The following is a 25026-nucleotide window of genomic DNA, read 5'->3' as shown; positions in this document are numbered from 1 at the left end:
CTTTGTCAACATTTGGTAAGATACCAAAAAGCACCATTAAAAGTTTTGTTCAGAATAAATAAAACTGGGTTAGAATACATTTATTGCAACAACAAACGTGATTGGAAGTTTAATGTAAAATAAACTTGTAAAAATGCTGTTAAGAGGTTTTGTTTTTTTAAGTTATTGGATCACAATGTAATTAATAGAAGCTATCCTATTAGAAGATATTAAAATGATGCAAAAAAAAAAAATCTGCAGTAAAAAGTTCTCTTAAAAGGCTGAAATCACACAACTAAAGTCTTCCTAGGGCAGAGGAAGGTATCTATTTTACTATGCCCATATTCCAAGGCCTTATTAAAATAAGCAAAAAAACTCTCAAAACAAGCTAAAAGGAAAGGGAAAAGTTAGAGAAATCATTAGCGTCATGCTTGCTGAGCTAAAGCAAGCAAAAAAAAACTTTGAGAAAAGACAACAGATAACTAGTATGTTAAATATGCACAGCCAGGAGAGGGATGCACACCTGCAAATAAACACTGGTTGGTTTATGCAGCTTCTGCACAAAACAAAAAGCTCTAGAACATGGAGGCTAAAACAAAAGCCAGGTACTGCAAGCAAACTGTCACTCTTTGGCAACATGGAAATTAGTGGTATTTGGTTATCCACAAAAACAATGGTATAGAGAACCACTGATTAAATAATCCTAAATTTATCATCTCTTGCAAGACAGTTAAAAAGCTCATTAAAAAAAATCCTAAACAATAGGAAACTTTCAGCATAGACACCTGCAAAATATATCATAAAATTTATGTCAAACTATCAAACTTCATTTAGAGCTAACTATAACTCCACAAGAATTAGTCACTATTTACACAAAATAAAAAATGTGGATACTTCAAAGTAGAACAAATAAAACAAAGCATCTCATCCATTTTAAAGACTGAAGACACACCATTCTTCTCTCCCCCAACTGCATTCCTCTCCTTAGTTCTCCAGGTTCATTCCCTCTTGTTGCTGCAACATTTAGTTCTATGCTGCTGCTCTACCTTCACACTGTTGCCCCCTTTCCCCTCAGACTTTCCTATTCCTGTCTCAGCTCCTACTCAGGATTGCCACTTTCCAGAACCACCATAAATAAAAACTGCAACCTAACTCCAGCCTCTTACATCTCGTTTCTTGCCAGTCTATTCCTCAGCCTTCCTCGTCATACTCCAAGCTCCTCCAAGCAGTGAAGAGTGGCAAAATCAATGAAGCCAACAAGGCCACAAGAAGCCCTGTTCAGCCCATGCACCAAAAGCACATCTGGCCTCAACAGTCACACATTTCAGGAGAAAGGGACACTACTCCACACTGATAAGGCCTCTACAGAGTGTAGGTGCAAAGAACTACACACAAGGAATGCATCCCTACAAGCAGCAAGAGATAGCACCAGTATCACAGGAGCCACACTCCTCTTTCTCATCCATGCTGAAATATAGAATAAGACTTTAACAAAACATTCTTGAAAAACATCAGCCCTTAAAACAGAGTTCTAATTTGTTGAATCTTAATATGCAAGTCCTACAAATCTGTAAGATACTAAATACAAGATCTTACAAATAAGGGGGGAAAAAAGGACCAGCAATTTTATTATGGAAACCACCATCTTTTCAATAGTGACTAGAGGCCACTAAAGCTGCAGGTATGTCTGGATTTACCTTTCCTTTGCAAAGTCAGTCTTTACACCAATTTCAATGATTCTTACCCTCCAACACTAAGCTGGACCTATCCCTGATCTAAAAATGAGAATCTCTTACACCCTTATATGGGTAATTTTCCCCAAGTTCGAAATTCTATTTTCATTTGCATTCAATTTTCATTGCTTGAGAGATATTTGGATGGACATAAAATCCCTTTGACTTAAACTTGCCTTTTCCTGCCAAGGAGCAATCCTTTCCCTTGAATATTCACTGCCAATGATACCTTACATTTAAAAAAAAAACTTAGAGAGGCCCACTGTCATTCATCAGTCACACCAACACAGTATTTTCCACATCTTACCCATGCTTTCATTCTGTTTAAAGGAATTGTTGGTGCCCTGCTTCATTAAGCTTCAGGCAGGTTTTGCACAAGTCAGCTTTTTACCTTCAGAGGAAATATGATGATGAGCACTTGATCCTTTTCTTGCCTAATTCATTTCTGCTCATTCCAATTGTCAAAAAGTAAATTAGAACCAGAAAATCATATGAGTCTGGCCAGGCATCAACCAGCATTATTTTTGCCATCAAACAAGTCATGTACCCAAGTTCTCTCATAAACATTGAATAAGAATAAAGCTTTTCTGGGCAAAGAAAAATTGAAGTGATGTATGGGAATCCTAACAAGTAACATTTGGAGCATGTTTGAAGAGGATTAGACATTTTCAAAATTCATAGCAGGGACCTGGGTCTCTCAGGGAAAATCTAGTCTATGACAGAAAACTCTCAAGGGGAAAGTCACCAATAAATCATGCAAGTAGAAAAGAATAATACTGCTAAACAAATAAAACTCTTTGCATGATTAAGAAGTGTAATCCTTGTAAAGATTAGCATATTTTCAAGTTAAAGTTTCATATGTGAAATGGCATGAAAGGCAGGATGTTCTATAATTAGACTTATATTCAGACACATTTTAAGTCAGTCCACATTTTTTTGTGGGACTACTCTGTCAAATAAAAATATTATAAAAAAATTTCAACCACAGAGCAGCTAACTTCAAGAGGCAAAGACTCAGCTGCCTTTAGATAAAGAATTTAATTAAATATATGTAGATTGAGTTGTATCTTCACCAAACTGAGGATATTGAAAAAAGAAATAACCTTTAAGATCACTATCACATCAGAAGCATGTCTGTTATGTGAGAGGACACATGTAGGTTGGATGTGAGTCTTTCCCATCCCCGTGGTGAAGTGTCACGAATTCCTCAGAAGGGAACTGAGCCAATGAGCCACATGGGCAAGTTGATCTCCAGCTATGCTGCTCTAAGATTAGGCATTCATGTCTTATCACGTCTTCTTGGACTTGGGGTGAAAAAACTCAAAACAATCAATATTTTACTCATTAACAACATTTAAGTAATCTGAAAGTTAATAATCTATTTTCAGCAAGGCATTTAATTATGCAGCACACACAAACACTATTGTTTATTCAAACCCTTAATTAGTTCAGTTTACTCTTTGTGCACAGCAAATAAAAACTGCGAGTTCTCTAGGTGTAAGTAACCTGAAGAAAGGTTTGAGGTACCTCTGTTTTAAGAGTGCATTGGTACAGAAAACTAATAAAAGCAAGTAGATAATAACTTCAGTTATGCAAGTATGTAATGAGAGCACAGATAAAGTCTAAGGTAGTTGTTGAGCTCAAACATATCTAGCTACCTGCTACACTAGCATGGGCAAGGCACAGAGGCAGATGAGCTCTTCCTTGCAACTGGGTCTAAGGGTGTTCATTTCTCACTGAAAGGCACTACTTGTGGCCAGACCAGCTGTACAAAACGTCTCAAGCACTCACAAAATGAAGTTCAGCTATGTCTTTTCTGAGGTGTGCCTTGACATCCTTGACAGTGCATTTCAAGGAATTACTTTAAACAAAAACATGATACAGTTACAACTAAAAAATTTCTGGAAAACATACAGCCCTGCCAACTGCTCCAACTCCTACAGACGCAGCAAGCTGATATCCTACAGCAGGCTTGTCCAGCAGTGCAAAAATTTTAATTCTTCCTAGAAGGTCCCAGGTGACCAGATCCATACCTGACATATGAATATCATACTCCCATCACACATGTACATTTCAACATCTGGCCATATGCAAAGTTTCCTGTCCTGTAACACATTTGATGTATTTTGGTTGCAGTAGGAGAGGAATCAGAGCAGAAAGCTTTTCTTTGTCCCTTCAGAAAGTCACATCTCAGCCCAGCTGGAAGGTCATAAACTACTGCTCTATTATATGTACCTCAATCTGTAGTAGCTTATTTAAAAAGCTGTTTCTTTTGCTTAAGCAAAAATGATAAAACGGAGAATAGCATCGCCATGTGGCCCAAAATAAATGCATATTAATAACATCTATCTGTTAATGATTTAAAAAATTATTTGTGCCAACAGCCCCTATATCTACCCTTGAGATGAGCAACATATGTTTGAGAGTTCTCTGGTATACTAACATATGGAGACTGACAGACAGAGGCAGAGGTGAACTCGAAAGACTAAGATTTTTTTATTATTATTATTACTTTAAGCAAACTGAAATTGTCAATTAGTTTGAGACAGCTTCTGGTGCAAGGAAATATAAATTCTGAATTGCTTATGGGTTAGAAAATGCAAAGAAACATTTTTCACTGAAAAAAGATAACACCCCTTTTCAGCATTATGGAGAACTTTCTAGAAGCTTAGTTTTATTAAAGCAAAGAAGGGAAGAAATTTAATAAATGTCTAATCATCTTCAGAGTATCCAATATTTGAAGTGAAATTTATTGTCTTGCATGCAAGAAGACCAGCAGGTACTTTAACTATGCACTCACAAAGACATCTGCTGTCTTGGTTTTAAAAGACCATCTCAAACTGAGAAGCTGGATGATTAAACAAAAAGTGAGACAGATGAAACCAGACAAGGTTTAACTTGGTCTCTTGAACCAAACGTTCCTGCCATGGCTATAACTTCAGAAACTGTCTGAAGGAAAACTCTCATACAAACGCCTGCCTCCTCAGCTGTAGGGTTTTCCACAGAGCCCTCTAGACAGCAATATAGCTTTTTGGTCTGCTTTGCGCAGGCGACATTAGAGCTTCACTGTCACAACACTGCTATCCATAGGAGGTTTCACAAACAAAATCAAACACCTTTTTTTATGGTTTTGCTTCTTGCTGGCACTATGGCACTCTGTCTGCAAACTCCCTCCCCCTCTGAGTTTGAACAGTGTGCAAACAGGCAACTCAGGGAAAGGGAAGAGGATCAAGACATTGGATTTAATCCTGCAGCACAGCAGATGCCTAAGGAGTGCAGATGCTTGAACACCAGCCCTGAATGACCATGTTTGATATCAAGGCAATATCAAATCACATTTAAGAAAAGACTAGCTGCAGAAGCTTTTCTAATGGCCCAGGTACTTCAGCAACAATGACACAAATCCAGCTGAGGCAGAAGTCCATATGTGATTCGCACCTGGGTCACAGTATAGCATGCCACACACCCAAAGCACTCATGGCAACACCTTGATAAACACAAGAAGGTTGTTTCCTTTCTGAGCTCTTTTCCTTGCTGGGTACAACAATCACAGATGGATTTAGTTTGGGACCAGATGGATTCATTTCAACACTCTTGGTCTTCCTGTCTGTACAGCAGGGAATAGAATCTGCAGTATTGCTGTATATGACAGTTACAATTGCATAATTGTGTAAGCACAACTACAGCTCTTGGGAAAAGAAAGGCACCAATAAGAAGGAGGGTCTTAATTAATGATTTAAACAACAGCCAGAAATAATACACACTAATGCTGGGTGAGGAATTTCCATGATCTCTGCTGCATCGCAGTAACATTTGTCTGTATCTCATAACCCCAGGGAAATCGGTTTAAACAAGCATAAAATCCTCATGGTCAAACTGCTGACCTCTAGCACTTGGGAGTTCCAAACTCACCCCTCACTTCCACCCACATCCTCATGCAGAGCCCCAGTCTAAAGACACATCAGGCAAAGAAGTTCTGCCACCAAAGAGAAAATGGGGAGTGCTGGAAGAGGGTCTCTAATGTAGGTTACAGCAGGGGGAAATGAGAAAGATCAGACCTTGATATATCCTTGCAATTGACAGTAGTCTGGAGCAGCAACCCTGTCTGATCTCTGCATTTCCACACCCCCACATGAAGCTCAGCTCATCCAATCTCTGTGATTGGGCAAAATTATTGTGTGAAGTACAGCTGTGGTGCCAGATAGCGCCACAATTTAATCAGACTGACTCTATCAGTACTAGCCAGAGGCTGCCACAAGGTTCCTATCAGAGGTCATCGGGTATTACTGCTGGGTTAGTCTGCCACCAGAGAGACTTTCAGGTCTCTCACGTCACAGGCTGGAAACCAATGTTGTTTCCAGGGGTCCCCAGGCTGTACTTTACCTGATGATCTGGGAGAACAAAGGAGCAGGTGTCACCACTGCAACACATAACATAGTAAAACAAGAATAATACAGATAATAAAGTGAGTTATAGGAGACAAGTGATTCAAGCAAAGGTGAATGACAACAGAAGTTATTAGGTAAACAAAGTAAACTATTTCAAACTAGGTCAGAGAGCATAGGGAGCTACAAAGCACTGAGGCCACATGGACAACATCAGTTAAGGCATATGAGCCATCTGGCCCTTTACCTGGCACAAAAACCACTACAATTTAATGAGATCTGGGTAGTGCAGAAGTCCTCCAAGGGCCCGTGTATGGTTGTTCTGGAAGACTTCATAGTGGTACAGCCAAATTGTTAGGTCTTACACCTCCTTCCAGGACTGAAGAGAATCCAGTGTACTCCTGGGGCACAGCTTCTGGTTTAGTTTCCTCCAAAGAAACAGACACTAAAGCTGCTCAAACTAAGTAAGTCTCAGCAAGCAGCACAATCAGGGGTTGCTTCAAAATTCACTACTGTGCCATAGCAAGATACCAACAAAGATACAGACTGGCACCAAACTAATTCAAGTGCCAGACCCCTCAAAACTAGAGACAGATTCTAAGCTGAAATAAAAACATTTAAAGACTTCAGATTTTGAGTGGAGATCTGAGCAACGGACACATCTGTGTTAATGCAGCCAGCCTTGGTGCAGCCCAGTGCATATAGGAGCAACTGATGTGGCTACTGTTCACATAATTCTTGTTGAAAACCGGTACCTCTGGAAGGTTTTTTTTAATTAAAAAGGATTTAGTGCTATTAAACAATAAAATATCAGAACCCCAGAGGAGGCATAATTGCAAGATGAATTGTGCAGCTCCACAGTCTCCAAATCCACATGGTGTTACTGGCAGCTGGCCTTCAATTATGAGAAGGTAACAAGGAAAAACACACAGCCAGTGACAGTGAGGCAAGGTGCCCGTCGTCCCTTAAAGGAGCCCCTACTGCTTCCCTCAGAGCTTCTGCACTGATTGGGCTCTGAGACAGCTATGGCCCTAGAACTTGTTCTTATCTCTCCAACTACAATGCGGATAGCAAGGTGTGCAAAGTTTACCTGGTGTAACTTCAATGCTCTCATAACCTGAGTGGGCTTCACATACAAGAGCAAAAGCTTCAACACTGTCAGCCACAAGTATAAAAAATTTGTCTCCAACAAGCTCTGGCTGCGGGCCAAGATCTGTGCTGGCAACTTTGCAGAACAAGTTCATTTAACAATAACCTCCCTCCTGCTACTACAGCATCTCCCCACAAAGACCTGCCCTGAGTGGGGGTTGCATAAGAATAAATAAAAGCCAAACAGAGCTAGAGTGAAATAGCTTGCACAGATTTGAGAAACTTCTGTAGTTTGCTCTTTCAAAGATGTAGAAGCAGGCCAAAAACAACAACAACAACAAACAACTCTGCTTTGGTTTGGGCTTTTTTAGTGGGGCAAGGAAGCAAGCCATGCAGAAGTTAAGCATGTGCTTGTTTTGATAATCTATACATTTCACTCTGTATTTTCAAAGCATTTCAAAATAATACTTGAAAACCAGATCTTCCCAAAGAAAATTTAAGAATTTCCCTACAGAGCCCTGAACAGAATACTTTGTTTGACCAAAATTAGATTATCTTCCACGTTCCATTTGCCCCAACAATCCTGCTTCTTTGCTGTCAAGAAGCAAGGAAGAGCTCCCTTACTACATGCACAAATCTATTTCATATGGCTTTCAAGGACACAGATGACTTTATGAACTCCTGCAATGTAGCTGCAGCCCAGCAGTTTCTGGGCTCCTCACTAGCTAGGATACCAATCCCTGTGCTGTGAGACACATCAGCCACCTATTTCTCATTCCAGTGACAATGATTTAACCTGCATCAAAGCAGAGGCTACTCTAAACCTCAGCTATACTTTGGCTTTAGGGGAATACTGATTACCCAGACACCCATAATATTGTCATTTCATAATTTGCTTTTAAGGAAATAATAAAACAACCAATATACTTGAAGTAGATGAATGCTAATGCAGCTGAAATTACCGATCTGGAAACTGATCTACATGAGAGAAGGAAAAAAAAAAAGACTCAGAAAAATGAGGAGACATCCCCACATCTTAACTGGGTGAAATTTCCCATCTAGTTTGCTTCATAGCTACAGATGAAAAAATGACAGCAGTGCAGTGCTACTGAAGAGAGAGAAAACAACCCAACCTTAAGAGTACCTGTCAAAAGTACATCCACAAATGAATACCCACTATTTCAGTGCAACCTATAATAAAAAGTCCTTTTAAAATTCAGGTTTAATTTACTTGCCTGTCACAAAAAACCCTCTGTAGCAGTACAGGCATTCATGGTTTCAAGCATATAATCTTAGTCTAAAGTTGTGATCTTTTTTCTATTCAATAGTCGTGAACAGATACCCAGCCCTCAGAGTCCATCCTTGCAGACAGCATGCCAATAGTGACTCTTTCAGGGATGCTGACACACCTGCTAGGTAACACAACAAAAAAGTCTCAGTCTCAGCATTTCTAAAGAGATCTGACACAAGTGGGACAGTATTGATTGTCTCTGCTGTACTTTATCGGCTGCCTTTGCAAGCAGCATTTCCAAAAAGGGTTGAGGATAAACATTGCAATCATAAGGGATGTAATCTTTGCAAATGCACATATTCCTTAGCACAAAAGACCTGTAAGCCCATCATGGATAGCTTTGTCTGGCAAAAGGCCGGTCTTGAGTCCCTGTATGCACATAAATCTGAATAGGCACACAGCTCTGAACACCAGATTAGCTCTCAAGTTTCTCAATGAACAGATTCCCATCTCCCTGCAGTTGCTCTTGTGCCCTGAGATAAATGAGCAATCCAAAGAGCTGAAGAAAGCACTACTGCTGAACCATGCCCACAATGCAGACAGGGATTCACATTAAACAAGCAAGAATGTCACACCTCAGTGAGCAGCTCTGTGGCATCACACAGGGACAAGAACAGGCTGATATCCTGTGCAGTCGGACTAGTGACACAGCACACACCTGCTGAGCCTGTAAAAAGTTTTTTATACCATTTTCAGCTTGCCACTCTGCTAGGCAACCTGCTGGGCCACATCTGCTGTTGAGATTTACAGAAGGGCAGGCTCGAGACTGACAGCCACTAGGATAAGAGTGGTATACAAACAGCAAAAGCTATTGAAGCTTTTTTATAATAACTACATAAAGCTATTATAGTTCACAAAACTTGTAATTCCCCGAGAAACTCTCCAGTTTTCCAAACATTTACCACGCAAATTCTCCCCATCTCATATTCCAGCTGACACCAACAGAAATTTGTAACACCTGACAAAAATTGGTTACCAAAACTTATTTTATATAAAAGAAATTAACAGAAGCAGAGAATCACAAAACAGTCAACATTGGATTGAGACTGGATATTTCCTAAAACAGCAAGGAACTAGGGCAAGTTGCTCGGGTTCATGTCTAGTCAGGCTATGATCATCTTTCTTCAAGGACAGAGACTCCAAAACCTCTCTGGGTCACCTATGATAGGTATTTTACCAACCTCACTGTAAAATAATCACATTTAAAGGAAATTTTCTGTATTTCAATATGTGAGCATACACATTGATAAGATCTCCCGAGGCCTTCTTCAGGCTGAAGAACACCAGCTTTCTCAGTCTCACCTCATAAGAGAGACACTCCCATTCCTCAATAAACTCTACAGTAATTTGCTGGACCTGTTAAAGCCCACATCTCTCTCATGCTGGGGAGCCCAGAAATGGACAAAGCATACCAGATGTGTCACTCCTCAAAGTAGAGGGGAAGGATCATCCCCCTTTTGAGCTGCCACTAATTCTTTCCAGTTACAGCCCAGGAAGCCACTGGTGTCCTTTGCCTCAAGGGCACATTGCTGCTCATGCTGAGCTTGGTGTCCACCAGTACCTCCAAGGCCTTTTCTGCAAAGTTGCTTTCTAGCCAGTCAGCACTGAAACACACAACTATTCCTCCCCAGGGGCAGAAACTCACAGGGTGCCTGTCAGTCCATTTTTTCAGCCTTTTGTCTAATCCACACCTCATCAGTTTGTCAAGGGGGATGTTATGGGAACCTATGTCAAAAGTCTTACTTAAGTCAAGATGAACCCCTCCATTGCTCCCCCCTTGCAGGAGGGGCTTGCTTCTCCCAGCAGGCTAGTCCTCTTACTGGGTTTATCATGCAGGATTTCACCTTCATAAACCCGTGCTGACTACTCCTAATCACCTTCTTGTCCTTTAAGTGCTTGGAAACTGTTTCCAGGATTGCTTGTTCAGCTACTTGCAGGGGGACCAACAGAAGGCCAGTAGTCTGTAATTCCCCAGACTTGCCTCCTTGCACTTCTTGAACAGAGTGGTGACAATTGCAGGAATCTCCCTCAATAGCCATGACCTTTCAAAGATACTCAAAAGTTACCTCACAGCAGTGTTAATCAGCTCATTCAGCACTTGTCTGTACATCCCACCAGTTGCTGGAGACTTGGATTAGAAGTTTTCTGTTTAGAAGCCCCTTTTGTTGCTCTTCATCTCACTTGACAAGATTCTGGGTGGGCTATGGCTTTCCAAATGCTATCCTTTAATTACCAGTGCATGCTTTCTGGATCACCTTTCCCTGCTTCCAGCTCATCTACATTTTTATCCAGAAGTGGTTAAGTCATGAAGAGACTTAAACTCAATGCTTTCTCCATTTCAGTACCCCATCATAAGCAACACTTGGTTTCCAGTGACTCAATTCCCAGGGGATTTCTGAGGGTATACCCCAGCAAACTTTCTACAAACTTGAAAACCTGACTCCTAGTCAAGGGAGCAGCAACCTTAAATATTTGAGTATGCTTGGCTGAAGCACTTTGTACTTGATGACCACCTTCCCTGAACATGTTTTGAAGATACTTCCCAAACAATGTCTCATCTTTTCCTCCTCCCTATTTCCAGTAGGTGATGAGATGAAAGTCCTGCAGTGCTAGAATCTTTTTCAAGTTCCAAGTAGGGGGCGGCTAAGTAAGATTAAGTAATGAATGTGTTTAGTGACCACTCTAAATCACAGGGTGTTCAATTTACTATTGCTCCAGATCTTCTACAAAGACATTACCTCTTCATCACAGCATCTCATTAGCATTCACTTTGAACACGACTCCACAAGATGTCACAGAATACTACCAGGTCATGGTAATTCAGGCTCCTAAATTGCACACCTGGCACTGATACAAACTTCTTGTTTTATATTGGACAGTGAAAGGCCTCCTTGTTCCATTCCTATTCCTCGCTGATGAAACAGAGGTTGAAGTATATCCACAATTTGCTCAACAAGGGAACACATCCAAAGGTTTAATGATTTTCTGAAGTATTTTGCAATTCTCCCCAGCAAGGAGTTTACAGAATGCTGCTCTTCTTTTCACTGAAACAAACACCATTTTCAGGACAATTAATTTTATAAAAAACTTATTTCCAAAAGTATGAAAGATATTGCACATTCAAGTAATTTATTAACCTGCAGTATTGCATTAAACCATGGCTTTTTCCAGCAGTGGTTTCAAGAGCAGTTGGAAGTCCAGGGTCTTAAAGACCGAAAGTAAACAAGTTTAGAGGAAAAGTTAAAGTCTGTGAAGAGTTTTAAGTATCCAGACAGAAAAGCATTATTGGAAAAAAAATCTGCAGTATCCAATCATTTTATGTTAAATATGAAGTAAATATTCATTTCATACATTTGAAAAACCTTGTTTATCCACTCCAAAAGCATAACATCTTTAATAACCAGAGGAAGATTAGCAAACAGCATTTTAACTTCTGAAGTCACTTAGGAAAGCAGGCAAGGCTGAAGAGGTAACCAAGGGTGTCCTCCGCAAGGAGAGGCTGAGTTGTCCCATGCTGGACCTGATTGGCTCCAAAGATCCACTGCAGGGCACAGCTGAGCCCGTCAGCCAAGATCACAGAATCAGCTAGGTTCAAAAAGACCTTTGAGATCATCGAGTCCAACCTATGATCTAACACCACCTTATCAACTAGACCATGGCACCTCAGGCAAGACATATGCAAGAAAGAACTAAACACTGCCTGGAAGTGAGGGGTGAGAAAAGAAGTGTGAGAAACAGCCCTGTGCAGAGCACTAAGGTCATAGAAGATGGAGGTGAGGAGATGCTGCAGGCACCAGGGCAGAGATTTCTTCACAGCCCCTGGGCTTCCATGGTGGCTGAGTATCCTAGGGTGACTCTGATGCCTGTATCCCCAATCCTCTGTTCTGTGTGTGCTGTATGTTGTGCTCTGTACCTTTAAGAGTGGTTCCGAGAATGAAGCAGGGAAAGAAGAAGCACTCAGCTTGATTTGAAAACGGTGTTCACTCCTCCACATTCTTCTTTCTCTGCCTGGGGACCGCGTGTTCATCGGATACATGGACAGTGGCCAGAGAGGTTTTTTTTTTTCTTTTTAGTTAGTTTAGGTAGCTGAGACAAAGAAGTTTCCTGGAGTGTTTTTTTCCTTTTTCTTGGGATTGTTTAAATCTGCCCTGAACTGAAAATCCAGAGAAGGACCAGGATCTGGCAGCTGTGGCCTACCAGGGCCTGGACCTCAGCATTTTCCAGCACCGAAGGGACTGGGACTGATAAGAGACTGAGAGAGCCGAGTTGACTCCTGGCAAGGACTTCCTCAGTTTTGCCATCTCTCTTTGGAGCAGCGAGAGGTTTTACTGTTTCATATTTTTTCATTCCTCATGCTTGTGGGCATTTTGTTTGTTAAATGAATAGTTTTTTCCACTTTTCTCTGAGGAAATTCTTTTTCCCGGACCAGCTGGGGGTGGGGCCGTTTGGGTTTGCTCTTCAGAGGAACCCCATTCAGAGGTTTCCTCCCAAATTTGCCCCAGACCAGGGACAATGAGGTAAACTGACTGGTGGGCTTCCAAACATAGCCCTAGCTGCTTTCCCTCCTCAACAGGATGGGAGAAAAAAAGTAAGGTGTAATATCTTCTCAGTAAAGATTAAGTAAGTAACCAGGAGATGTAATGGGAAAAACTGGGACTGGCTGGATGTTGCCACAGAGCGTAACAGCTACAGGGAATCCTTTGTGGTTGTAAAGTGGTGAAGGGCCAAGGGGTGTAGTACTGTTGTGTGCGTAAATTCTTAGCCTTTGTCAGTGTTGTGGTGACATTTTGATTTAATTGTCGGAATTTAAACACGTGCACCCCATCAACCCTTCAAGATGATGACAGTTTAATAAAAGAGCAAAAGCTGCACATGCAAGTAAAGCAAAATAAGGAATTTATTCACTGCCTCCCATTAGCAGGCAGACATCCAGCCACTTCTTGGAAAGCAGGGCCTCAGCGCAAATAACCATTATGTGGGAAGACAAACACCATCATGAATGCCTCTACTTACTTCTTCCCCATTTCCCTGAGCTTTACTGCCAACCACATCACAGAGCAGGAATATTCCTTTAGTCAGATCAGCTCAGCTGTCCCATTTATGTTATCTCCCAACCCCATGCAGACCCCCAGACTTGCTGGCCTCAGGCAGAGCTTGGATTGAGTGCTTTGATGCTGAGCAAGGGCAATTGTGAAGAAAGTCACCTCCAACTCAGCCAGATCCAATATCATCTCCATCCCTTATTTCATGCTATTTGTATTATGTCCAGGTCCCACACTATGCAAAACTTACAAGTAATCTCTGACTATCTCATCCCTTCTCTGTCATTCCTGATGCCTCTCTGTACCACTACAACATGTTCACCATACACTTTGCACCCATCAATCAGGATTATAGATCCTCATTAACTAATATCCTCTGTCCTTTAACAGAGGCCAAAGCCAATTCTCCACACCACCATAGCTGGCTAATAAACTGTTTCATTTAGTCTTCCAAGCATAGAAAGGTCTTCACAAAGAACAAGCTGTACAAGTCACTGGTCTGAAAGATGGGATGCTAGACAAAGGATCTAATACACCTTGTCTTCAAGTGTACATGCACACCAGAGTGTAAAATGCAAAAGTGGCATTCAGTCCTTGATAGAAGTCTTTGCAACCACTGCAAATGCCTTCATCTCACAGTGTTTTGAGAAGTCTATCTCAGGAAGCAGCACAAAACACTTTGACTTTAGACTTTTCTTTCTGTATCTTCTACAGGACAATGTACCAGTTACCTTTGTGACTTTTATCTCTGTTCTCCAACTAAGCCATTATCATTGTTAGATAGCCTTCAGCAAGCATACAGAGCTAAGTTATTAATAGTCACCACTATCCAAGCAGCAAAACTAGATGAGAGCAAAAAATATCCAAATGTAACCTTTAAGAAGTCTATTCTCTAATTGTCATTTCCTGCTGAACAGAGACAAAGAATGCACCATACTAATATCCATCCCTATTTTTATGTTACAGAGAACTGACTGCACTCACAGACATTTAAGCCAATCTTGTCCTTGCTAAGACTGGGCAAAGAAAATAGCATTGGTTTAAATCTGTGACTATAAGGAAAGGCTCTTACCTGCATTAGCCCAGGGAAGATACCAGGGGCAGCTAACATTCACATAGGTGCCAGGCAGTCCATCTGGCCAGCAGGCATAATCATCAAATGTTCTGTTGCAGAACTTGCCTTCTGCAGAGAGAGAGAAGGGAGGAGAAGGGAGTTTCATGCCACTGCCTTGTACTAATACAGCAAGAAGGAAAAAAGAGAAAAACAGAATATTAAAGGAAATACACACATTTAAGGTCTGATGTGGAATTATGAAACATTTATTTATCCAGAAGAGTGAATTTATCTTCACAAAGGAAACTGTTGTTTCAGGGAGGAACTAAGGTACAGATTAGGGTCTTACACTGAATCAACAGACAAGAAAGTAATGGAATAGTATTAATTTATCTTTTTTTTTTTTTTACACCCTTACTTGTCACAGTTTAATTTAAAATCATTTTTGCTATGAACACTAAAGATAATAATTCCTCAGAATGATTCAAATTCATGCAGTTGAAAAGTCTACCCTAATATATAGGTCCACCAATGAAATACTCGCACACAACCATAACTTTGCATTACAGTTTAATCAACATGAGAATACTTCAACTTCAGATTCATTAAACTGTCATTCTTAGAGGGCAGCCCTCAACTGCTCAACGGAATAATGCAATAGAGGGAGATGAATGTATCCCTGCCATTGTCATCAGCTGCTGCTCTCACTCGCACATAATAATGTAGTTAAGCCATTGAATATTAACAGTTTTGAAATAATTCTTCAGAGGCACAACTTTAGACACATCTTCAGTGTGTCACAAAAGCACTGAAACAGAGGAGAGGCTGCATGGTGTCCAATTGTGAGCATTATTGACAAGTCACCATTTGTTCTCTAAACACCATGATGCTGGCATACCCCAGATGCTCTCAGCACATTACAGCAGCTCAAACACTAAGACAAGCTACATTCTCCTAAAGTCACTTGCCTTTTTTTCTAAAGCCATTTCAGCATTTTACAAGACTCAGAATAATTTATACCAACTTTACAACCCACAAACTCCTAGTTCAACGTGAACAGCATGGTCCCACATTCCCTAACACCTTGACCCCTAAAGAAATTTGAGGTCTATTACATTAGTGGCTGTTTGATATGGCACAGCTACCACTTGCCACTATGCAACACTCTGGGCCTAAGGACAAACATCTTTACAATGAAATTGTTCCATAAAACACTTCCGTCAGCAGAGGGAAGAGCCCCACAGAGAGCAGGCAGGAGCAAATGGGATAAAGAAGCAATGGACCAGAAAGAAGTATTTTCAAGTACATAATCACTCCCTTGCTACTGTTATCATGCATTTTAAAAATTAAAGCATCCTATCCCTACCAAATCAGCTTACCTGCCGCAATGGGGGGTGTCTCATACAAGAATTTCTGACACTGGAGCTGATACTCCTTCCATTTCTGCACAACCTCAGAAAGGGAACCATCTGAACTCTGAAAGAGAAATCACAAATCTTAGACATTGCAGGGATTTAAACGTGCAGAATGAGTAGGCAACTGAAAATGACTACAAAAAGCCAGAACAGCACTGCTTATCACAAAGGTACAAGATGATGCTATGTATTTGCCTAATTTCAACCAAAAAATCTCCTTCTATTTGTACCACAAGGAAACAAAAACCCCACAAACTCACTGAAACCCACATTGAGTTAACCTTGCTCTCTTGAACATTCCCAGTTGTGTGATTTATTAGCTCATGAAAAGACAGGGACAGCAGTAAGTCCTTTATTAGTAGAGGTTTTCTTTCCAACAGCAGTATTTCTGCTTTCCCATAAATGAGAACAAGTTAATTCACTGCATTCAGTGGATATTCCCCAAGCATTCTTCCAAAATGTGGATGAAAGCTTTTCCAACCTTTTTATCTTTGATGAACCGCTTTTCCCTGCAACCTGTATATTTTCCTGCAACTGCAGAAAGATGTGGAGCCTCCTTTTTGCGCATTTTGACAGGCTTCTGCTTCTACCATCAGCTACCCCAAGTAGTGAGGGTGCAAGGGAAAAGTACGTACAAACTTGATCTAAGGACAAAGGAAATTAGCTATTATTAGAGTGAGCAGCTAACTCAGGGCTGGCTGCTCACTCAACCCTAGCAGATGTTCTACCTGGCTCACAGAGATCCAGTTGTACTCACTGCATTATAGTAGTGACATTCCTCCTTCTCCCTCCTCTTTGTATTTGTATAAACCAAGTTTAAATATCCGGATTAGGAGGCTGAAAATTATCAACAATGCAGGTAACTCAGCCTTCTTTTTCCAGACAAAGCCCCATGGATGTCTCAGACATACAATCAACAGCACGACCCTAATGGTACAACACACTAATGCTGCTGAGTGGAAGGAAGTTCATTTAATCACAGATGTCAATCAGTTCATTTAGTGAAGCATGAGGGTAAATAATCCTTGCAGTTCTACCCTCCCAGCTTCAAGTGTTAATTTTTATTTTCCCTTTGTGCTTCTAAACCTTTTCCAGATGGTTAGAACAAAACTAGAGTATGAGAAGAATTATTTTTAGATGAAGTAGTAATTGTAAGACTCTACTGTATTTCAGGAAAGTCAAACTGAATCCTGTCCACTACAACCAATACTATTAAAATTTAGACATCAGTGCAATCACTTTGGTATAAAAGAACAGAAAAGACCTCTCAAGTCTTCTTTTTAGCCTTCCAATTAAAAACCCATTTGAAAAGAAATAAACCAAGCACCAGATGCATAATGCTTCTGTCTGGATTAACATACTACATTTAATTACAAATGTGGTCTTGCACATGTGATAAAAAGTACATCATTTACTAAATTACCTGTGTTGTGTTTCAAGAGTACCTAATTGTAGCTAGGGTCTCACGGCCATAATTTTAGAAAAATTTATTCAGCTCCCTCATGAAGTCAAAACAAGCACAAGCCTATGGATCTTGGAAACTCTGACCCTGTTTGCCTGATTTAAATCACCTTATCTATGCCAATAAATGCTGTGAAGTCTGTCTATTGTAAAACAAATGGATTCTACTGAATGGAAAAACAAACCTGTAGCACAGTGATCTATGTTCAACATGCCTGAAGGGGAAAGAAAACATCACCTAAATTAGATCTACAGGTGTGTGTAGAGAAACAGATAATCAGTAACTAAAATGCCATTTACATATCCATGTAGGCTGAGTAATGACAGATAACCTGAATACAGGGAGAGAATCAGTTTTCAAGCTTAAGTTTCTCTCAAGCCACCTTTACAAAGTAACTTTTATGTTATATATATTTTAGAATCAGAGAATCATATAAAGGTCTTCATTTTACAACGGTGGTAAATTGAAGTTACACAAGACTGTTTCACTATCCTCTCATCACCAGGTTAACACTCTCATAAAGGAATTAAAAGGAACGTCTTTTGGGATGAATTCTTAAATTATAATTCCAGAAGTTACTAAACATCATACATCTTCCTAAAAAGTAACTATTGATCAAGCATCTTAATGACGACATCAAGTTAATCCAAACTCAGCTTTTAAAATCATTAAAACATACAGATGCATACAGAGTTTCATTTAGAAACAACACTACCTTTTAAAATATCCTGGCAATACCCTAAAACCGCAAACACTAAGAAAAGTAGCTCTTTTGAAGTCAGGAAGCCTTCAAGTAATTTTTCCATATCAAGCTTTCATTTACTGCCTTCATGAATGCAGGAACAACCAGCTCTAACTACAGCTTAAAAGCAAGCCTCTACCCCATAATTTAATGAAAAAGTAAAACCATTTTACTTATACTGGTTTTTCATAATGTGAAAATACAACTCCAAGAAGGAGATTAGCAAACTGTAAGAGTGAAATAATTAGACATGCCTTTCTGTGGAGATGACCTATTTGGTAGACAGTTTTCTATTATCTATAGTTTGTTCAATAAGACAATCAAATTAAATTCTAAGACTACATAATTCATTCTCTCTATGCAATAGTTCACTGTGATTCAGCTAAATACTGTGGTTTGATATCAGACAAATTGACTTCAACTTGATTTTAATATATGCTACTTTCTATTCCTCAGAGCTTATGGCTCACACAAACAAGAATCACAAATTACACAGAGCCACAGATTTACCACGTGAGTAGTTATCAAAATTCAAGATACTGTATTTTCTTGGGAAGTTATTTAAATCCTTCTGCAACAAAGCACTAAATGAAATAAACAAGGCCAAGCATCCTGGGTCAGTACGTAAAATTTGGAGTAAATAGAAAATGTCTAGCTTTGTTGAACTCAGAACTGTTTTCATTGCTGAAAGCATGTAGTTGTGGGTTTGCTTAGGGTTTTTGTTTTTTTTGTTTTTTGTTTTTTGTTTTTTTTTTTTCCTGTTATATTCAGCCATGGGTGGATAAACAGCAGTAGTTTTGCTGTGAAAATATATCATGGAAGGATAGCAGAGGAGAAGATGGAAACAGTTGACTGGTTAAGGTGGAAAAGTCAAAAGGCATGAGTGGATGAAAGACATGATGGAGATGAGTGACAGTACAGCCTAAGGGGCATGAAACAAATGAAGAAAAATTAGGACAGTCAAGAGGACAGACTGGGAGCATCTCAGTGTACTTATACAATTAAGTACAAATAATCTCTAGTGAGCAAACCGTAAATTAGCAGATTTAACAGTCTGAAGTCAGAATTCCTTACAAATCCCTAACACCTTCACAGGAAAGCCTCTTTCTACAGCAATCATTTGTCTTCCTAGGCTCTACTGCAAAAAACATTTTAATCACTTTTCAACATATTTAAAACTATTCCTGCTGAAACAAAAAAAAAGCATCCACACAGATCAAAGGGGATCAATGCCACAAAAGCAATATTCTAATACAGTGAAATCTGAGCACACAGGGTATAAGCCTCCAGGCAAAATGTACCATGAAATGGAATTAAAGTGGAAAGGAAAGTTCTCAGAGCTTCAGAGTCAACTAGTGACCCCTGGAATCTTCTCTCTTCTCCCACCACCACATATAAGGTCTCACATGCAACAGAATGAAAATTCTCCCTTACATTTGTATTTCCTTTGTCTTTGCTTTTCTGTTTTTAAACGGGACCACTTATGCTACAACTTTTTCATGTTTTTAATATTTCAGGATAACAAGCAAGACACGGCCTTGCTGCTAAAGGCTCATGTGTAACATTACAACCACTGGGACCTCCAAATTGCTATTGTGAATCTTCAAAAGCAAACAATAAGGAACCAAGCACTGCAAAACAGTTTGGCACAGCCTTGGTATTCTTCCCTTGGACAGTAATTCTGGCATATCTACCTTGTGAGAGGAGGGTTCAGATTATATTTACTGTCTTTTAGTTCAGAAGGGCACTAGTGAGTTGCTTTCTGAAAAGCCCAATGGAACACATTATTTCAAGGCTATTGTGCTCAGAATCAGCACAGCAACTAACTCTAAGATATGTGATGATTACACATTACAAGCCATATGCTCCTTCTGACTCTTAACATTCTTTCTGGTATAATACAGATCTCATTAAATCATCACTTAGGTAACATAAGCTATAGGTTTATATATCAGTACACCAGCACAGAGCAGAGCAGGACAATACCCACTCTTGCCTGGCTGGTGATGCTGTGCCTGATGCACCCCAGGATGTGTCTGGCCCTCCTGGCTGCCAGGGCACTGCTGACTCATGTTCAATTTGCTATCAACCAGGACCCCTGGGTTCCTTTCCATAGCACTGCTTTCCAGCATCTCATTCTCCAGTCTGTCCCTACATCCAGAGTTGCCCCATTCCAGGAGCAGAATCCAGCACCTTCCCTTGCTGAACTACATGTGGTTGGTGATTGCCCAGCCCTCTGACTTGTCGAGGTCTCTCTGCAGGGCCTCTCTGACTTCAAGCGAGTCAACAGCTCCTCCCAGTTTTGTACTATCAGCAAACTTCCTTAGTGTCCCTTCCAATCCTGTGTCCAAGGTGTTTTTGAAGATGTTGAAGAGCATAGGAGCTAAGATAGAGCCCTGCAGAACCCCACTAGTGGCAGGTCCCCAGTCAGATGTCAGCCCATTCCCTATAAAACTTTGTGCCCAACCCGTGAACCAGCTGCTCACCTATTGCATGATGTGTTTATCCAGTTGTGTGCTGGACATTTTGTCCAAAAGGATCCCACCAAGAGACAGTATCTAAAGCTTTACTGAAATGTACTGTACTGAACTTGGTAGAACAGAGTCCTTTGACTCACTGTTCACCCCATGACAAAACAATCCTGTTGAGGATCAGTCCTTCAAGTACAATGCTTCTTGAAGACCAAAGATATTCTGGAAGTGTGTTAGTGCAGGAGAAGGCTTTATTGCTCAATCCTCACTCTCCCAAAGAGATGATATTCAACTCAGTTTCATAACTACTTAGTTCAACTTCTGTGTAATAAGTTAATCTAAATCCATTATGTGCAACATCTCACAGTCCAGTTACTCTCCTTTAAGAACTGAAGCTATGCCAAAGGAGAAGAAGGTACATCAAAAAATGATGTCTCTACTATAGATAGTTCAAAAGAAGTATCATTAAAAGTACCCTTTTACAGAGATCATAAATTAGATCATACTTCAGGACTGACATTCCCTAGATTTCTGTATTTATCACATTCTCTTCCCACATTAAGTTTCCCAGTATCAAGTTTAATGTAGTCATTTGACATTATGCAACACTAAGTGACCCTCTAAGATAAAGTCATTACTCTCAGTCCCTTCTGTAGGGCTGCTTGACTGATCAGATGATATAATATTAATTATACTTCCCAACTCATATTTTATAAGCTACTTCGTCAGTGGTTGGATCACTCTGTACAAATTCCTCGCCCTTCAGAAAAAACAAACAGGATCAAAACAACTTATCTTTCAGAGGGAAGCCAGCTTCTAGGAGCTTTTCCTGTAAATGCTTCTGTTCCTTAGTTACTAATGAGCCAATTATTTCAGAAGCTCGGGAGCGCCAATAAAAGAAACCTTTCAGCATCCTCCCTGCTAGTGAAAAGCAAAAAAATTATTTCCCTCAAAAGGACCTACTGAATTCGGGGAGAAACTCCCTGGTGACACCTGCCAGCTCCTCTTGCCCTTAGGCTGCAGCAGCTTAATACTTACAAGTCCTTCAAGAAAAACAAAACATCTCAGGACTTCGATAAAGGCAAATCCTGAGAAAAGTGTTTCACCATCTGTCCAAGCATGGAAAGCCTTCTGTCACTGACTTCAAGTTTCATGACATCAAGCTTTTGAACTCAAAGCTGCAAGAGGAAGCTTGCATCCAACACTTACATATGATCAACACACAGAAAAGACATTCCTCTGTCTGCCTCTTCAGAGCTGCTCAGCCCAGATTTCTTTTTCTTTTGGTGGTGTTTGTTGCTGTTGTTCTGTTTGTCTTAAACCAGCTGCTGAATCTCAGGATTTCTCTCTCTCAGCTGAAAATGACCACTGCACCACACAGTACCTCATCCTGGCCTTCCTCCCTTTTTTTTTTTTCCTCCTCTTTTACACACCTGCACAGCTTCAGAAGGAAGGTTTGGCTGGGCTCAATCCCACAGCAGCCTATAATAGCACCTATAAAGGCACTTATCACCAACACCGCATTCCCCTTCTCCCACTCCCTCCATTATTAAGACCTGTTCTTACTCGATTAAGAAAAAAAGAATAAGCACAGGCATCTCCTAAAGGTCTAGAAATGCAGAATGCTTCCGCACAGAACCTCAGAAGGCATTTTAAAGAACAAAACCAAAACTGATTTAAGGCATACTCCCATTTTTGGGTACTTCTGCACAGGGAGCTCCCAGTTCAGCTAACTGATTGTTCAAAAAATCATTCCAAATACATGAACGATCTAAGCAGGCAGAAGAGTTCAGCCCTAACCACAAGGGTTTCTATTGTAGGACCAAACACTCCAGGTCTGTCCTGGGATCTTTCATCTGTGCTTTGAAAAGAACCAGTTTTCCCAGCCCTTAAAATTTTGCTTTGACAAGGTGCATTTCAATGAGAAAAATATCTCTTGGCCCTGTAATTTTCTGGATCAAGACAAAGTATTTGGCATTCAGAGACACAGATGTCAAAGCAAACTTTTAAAAACCTAAATCAACTTGCACAGTATACAGTTTCAAAATAAAGGGAATAAAGTAGAGCCTAATATTTCAGCTCAGTACAAAATCTAGCATTGCCTTCTAGAGAATTAAATAAAATCAAACTCCCACAGGTCAAGTAAGATAGTCTGAAAATGTGGTGCAAACCTCTGTTTATAGGGTTCAAGTTTCCCATGTTTCTGTCTCCAGTGATGGATAGACGTGGGACAAGAACACAGTTACCTACAGAGTTTCTTCATCCCATGAAGAACTTCACAAGGCTGAAAAGATTTTTGTCTTTGGTGACTGTAGGACCCATGAACCCATATGCTAACTGTTGAGGCAGGTACACATTTAGATTGGCCACTGCTGTTATCAGAAAATGTTATTTTTATTACAATATCTTTCATCTGTTCCAGTAAGTGTTCCTGTCAAGGATGCATTACATGAGCCACTCAAAAATGCCAGAAGAAACCTACTGAGCAACTATGCAGAGGGACAGAAGAAAAATGCAAAATTCAAAAGCAACTATAACTCACAAAACTCTTGGAGAGAAGAAAGAAATCCAACAATTTTAGTGGGAGACAGCATACAGCACTCTTGAGAGCTACATTATCATACAATGAGATTTTATTGGGCATTGCAAATCTAGACATATGCTTTCTGAAGTGCTCTTTAGCAGAGGACTTTTATTGATGCAGTCATACAACAGAGCAAGCGAAACATAATAGTTCAACATGTATTTTTAGACAGATACACAAAGTATAGCTCTAGAAACATCATGGAATGAACAAAGGTAGAGTTGAAGAACACTGCAAGAGGAGCAGAAGCTACAAAGCTGAAAATGAGAGCAGAACTTTATGTCTACACTCAGATTTAGAAACAAAATTCAGCCTAGCTTACTAGAAGAGCAACCCAGCATTACATTAAAAATTGTGTAGTAACACAATCATAGAATAAATGTCTTTCAACTCAAATCAAAGATCATCTAGTTCTAATATCCTTGCTGTTGTCAGGGACATCTTTCACATAGATCAGGTTGCTGAGAGCTCAATCTAACCTGCTGTTGAACACTTGCAGGGAGGGGACATGCACAACTTCTTTGAGCAACCTGTTCCAGTGGTTCACCATAGTAACTCTCATACAAAGTAATTTGTTCTTTGTATCTAAAATCATTCTACTCCTTTACTTTAAAACCTTGTCCTATGACACTGCAAGCCCTGGTTAAAAAATATCTCCACCTTTCCTATAAGCCCCATTTAAGTATTGAAAGGCCACCAAAAGGCCTCCTCAGAGCATTCTCTCCTCTGGCTGAACTATCTGAGTGCTCTCAGCCTTTCTTTGTAGAAGTCACAGATCACTTCCACAGCTCTCTTCCAGACCCAGTCTAAGAAGTTTCTATTTCTTTCATTTGTTAGGGACCTCACAGATGGTTGCAGCACTCCAGGTGGGATCTCCCTAGAACAGCAGGGAAAGAACCCCTTCCCTCACCCTGCAGTGGATGCAGCTCAGGATACAATTGGGTTTCTGGGCTCAGAGTCCACACTGCCAGCTCATGTCCAGCCTCTCATCCCCCAGCACCCTCAAGTCCTCATCTGCAAGGCTGCTCTCAATCCACTGTCACCAAGCCTGTATGGATACTTGTGATTTTCTTGATCTGGTGCAGCACCTCTCTGTTAGCCTTGCTGAACATGAACCCACTTCCCAAGCCTGTCAAGGTCCCTCTGGATGTCACTCCTTCCCTCCAGTGCATCAACTGTACCACTCAGTTTAGTGCCACCTGCAAACTTGCCAAGGGTGCACTCAGTCCCACTACGTCCACTAATAAAGATATTTAAAAGTACTGGCCCCACTACAGACCCCTGAGGGACATCACAATCATGTACTGTCAAATGGAATAGAGGGAAAATGAGAGTGAAAACAGCTGAAAAAGTCGAGGAGGTTTTGGATGAAATTTAGATGCCTGATCATAGGTACCTATAGTTCCCTTCAACACCGATGCGTCCCTCATGTTGTCTCCTGCCACACCTACAGAGAAGTACAGGATTCCCCTATATCCTACGTCATATCTATTAGTCCCATACAGGGTCTTGAATACTGCAAAAAATTTGAGCAGCTCTAGATGCCTACATTTGGGCAACTGACTCATCTCTAAGCTGCTCAAGCAAAACAAAGTAAAGAACATCTGTCAAAGCTGGACTTCTGGCTTCTCTTGCTGAGGTTTAAAATGCAATTAGTTAAGCTGGTTCTTTAGGACATACTGAACCAAGTGCATTTAAAAGGATCTTTATCTCATGCTTATAATGGATTAGTTTCTCTGTACCAGCCAGCAACTGGACAGCCCCAGCGCTGGCTGAGCA

At 40.4% G+C, this 25026-nt stretch overlaps 1 protein-coding gene across 1 annotated transcript in view; it reads right to left on the bottom strand.

Moving 5' to 3' along the window:
• GLP1R (glucagon like peptide 1 receptor) overlaps nt 1–25026 on the bottom strand; it is an 84098-nt gene that overhangs the window by 40505 nt on the left and 18567 nt on the right. Inside the window, 2 exon segments of the mRNA XM_066316023.1 lie at nt 14592–14702; nt 15953–16049. Of these exon segments, the coding sequence (XP_066172120.1) occupies nt 14592–14702; nt 15953–16049 (208 nt within the window).

The sequence above is a fragment of the Sylvia atricapilla genome, chromosome 3 (assembly GCF_009819655.1).
Source record: "Sylvia atricapilla isolate bSylAtr1 chromosome 3, bSylAtr1.pri, whole genome shotgun sequence".
In the NCBI taxonomy this organism is placed as follows: Eukaryota; Metazoa; Chordata; class Aves; order Passeriformes; family Sylviidae; genus Sylvia; species Sylvia atricapilla.
The sequence above is the reverse complement of the archived record's forward strand: the minus strand, read 5'-3'. Positions and strand labels throughout refer to the sequence as shown.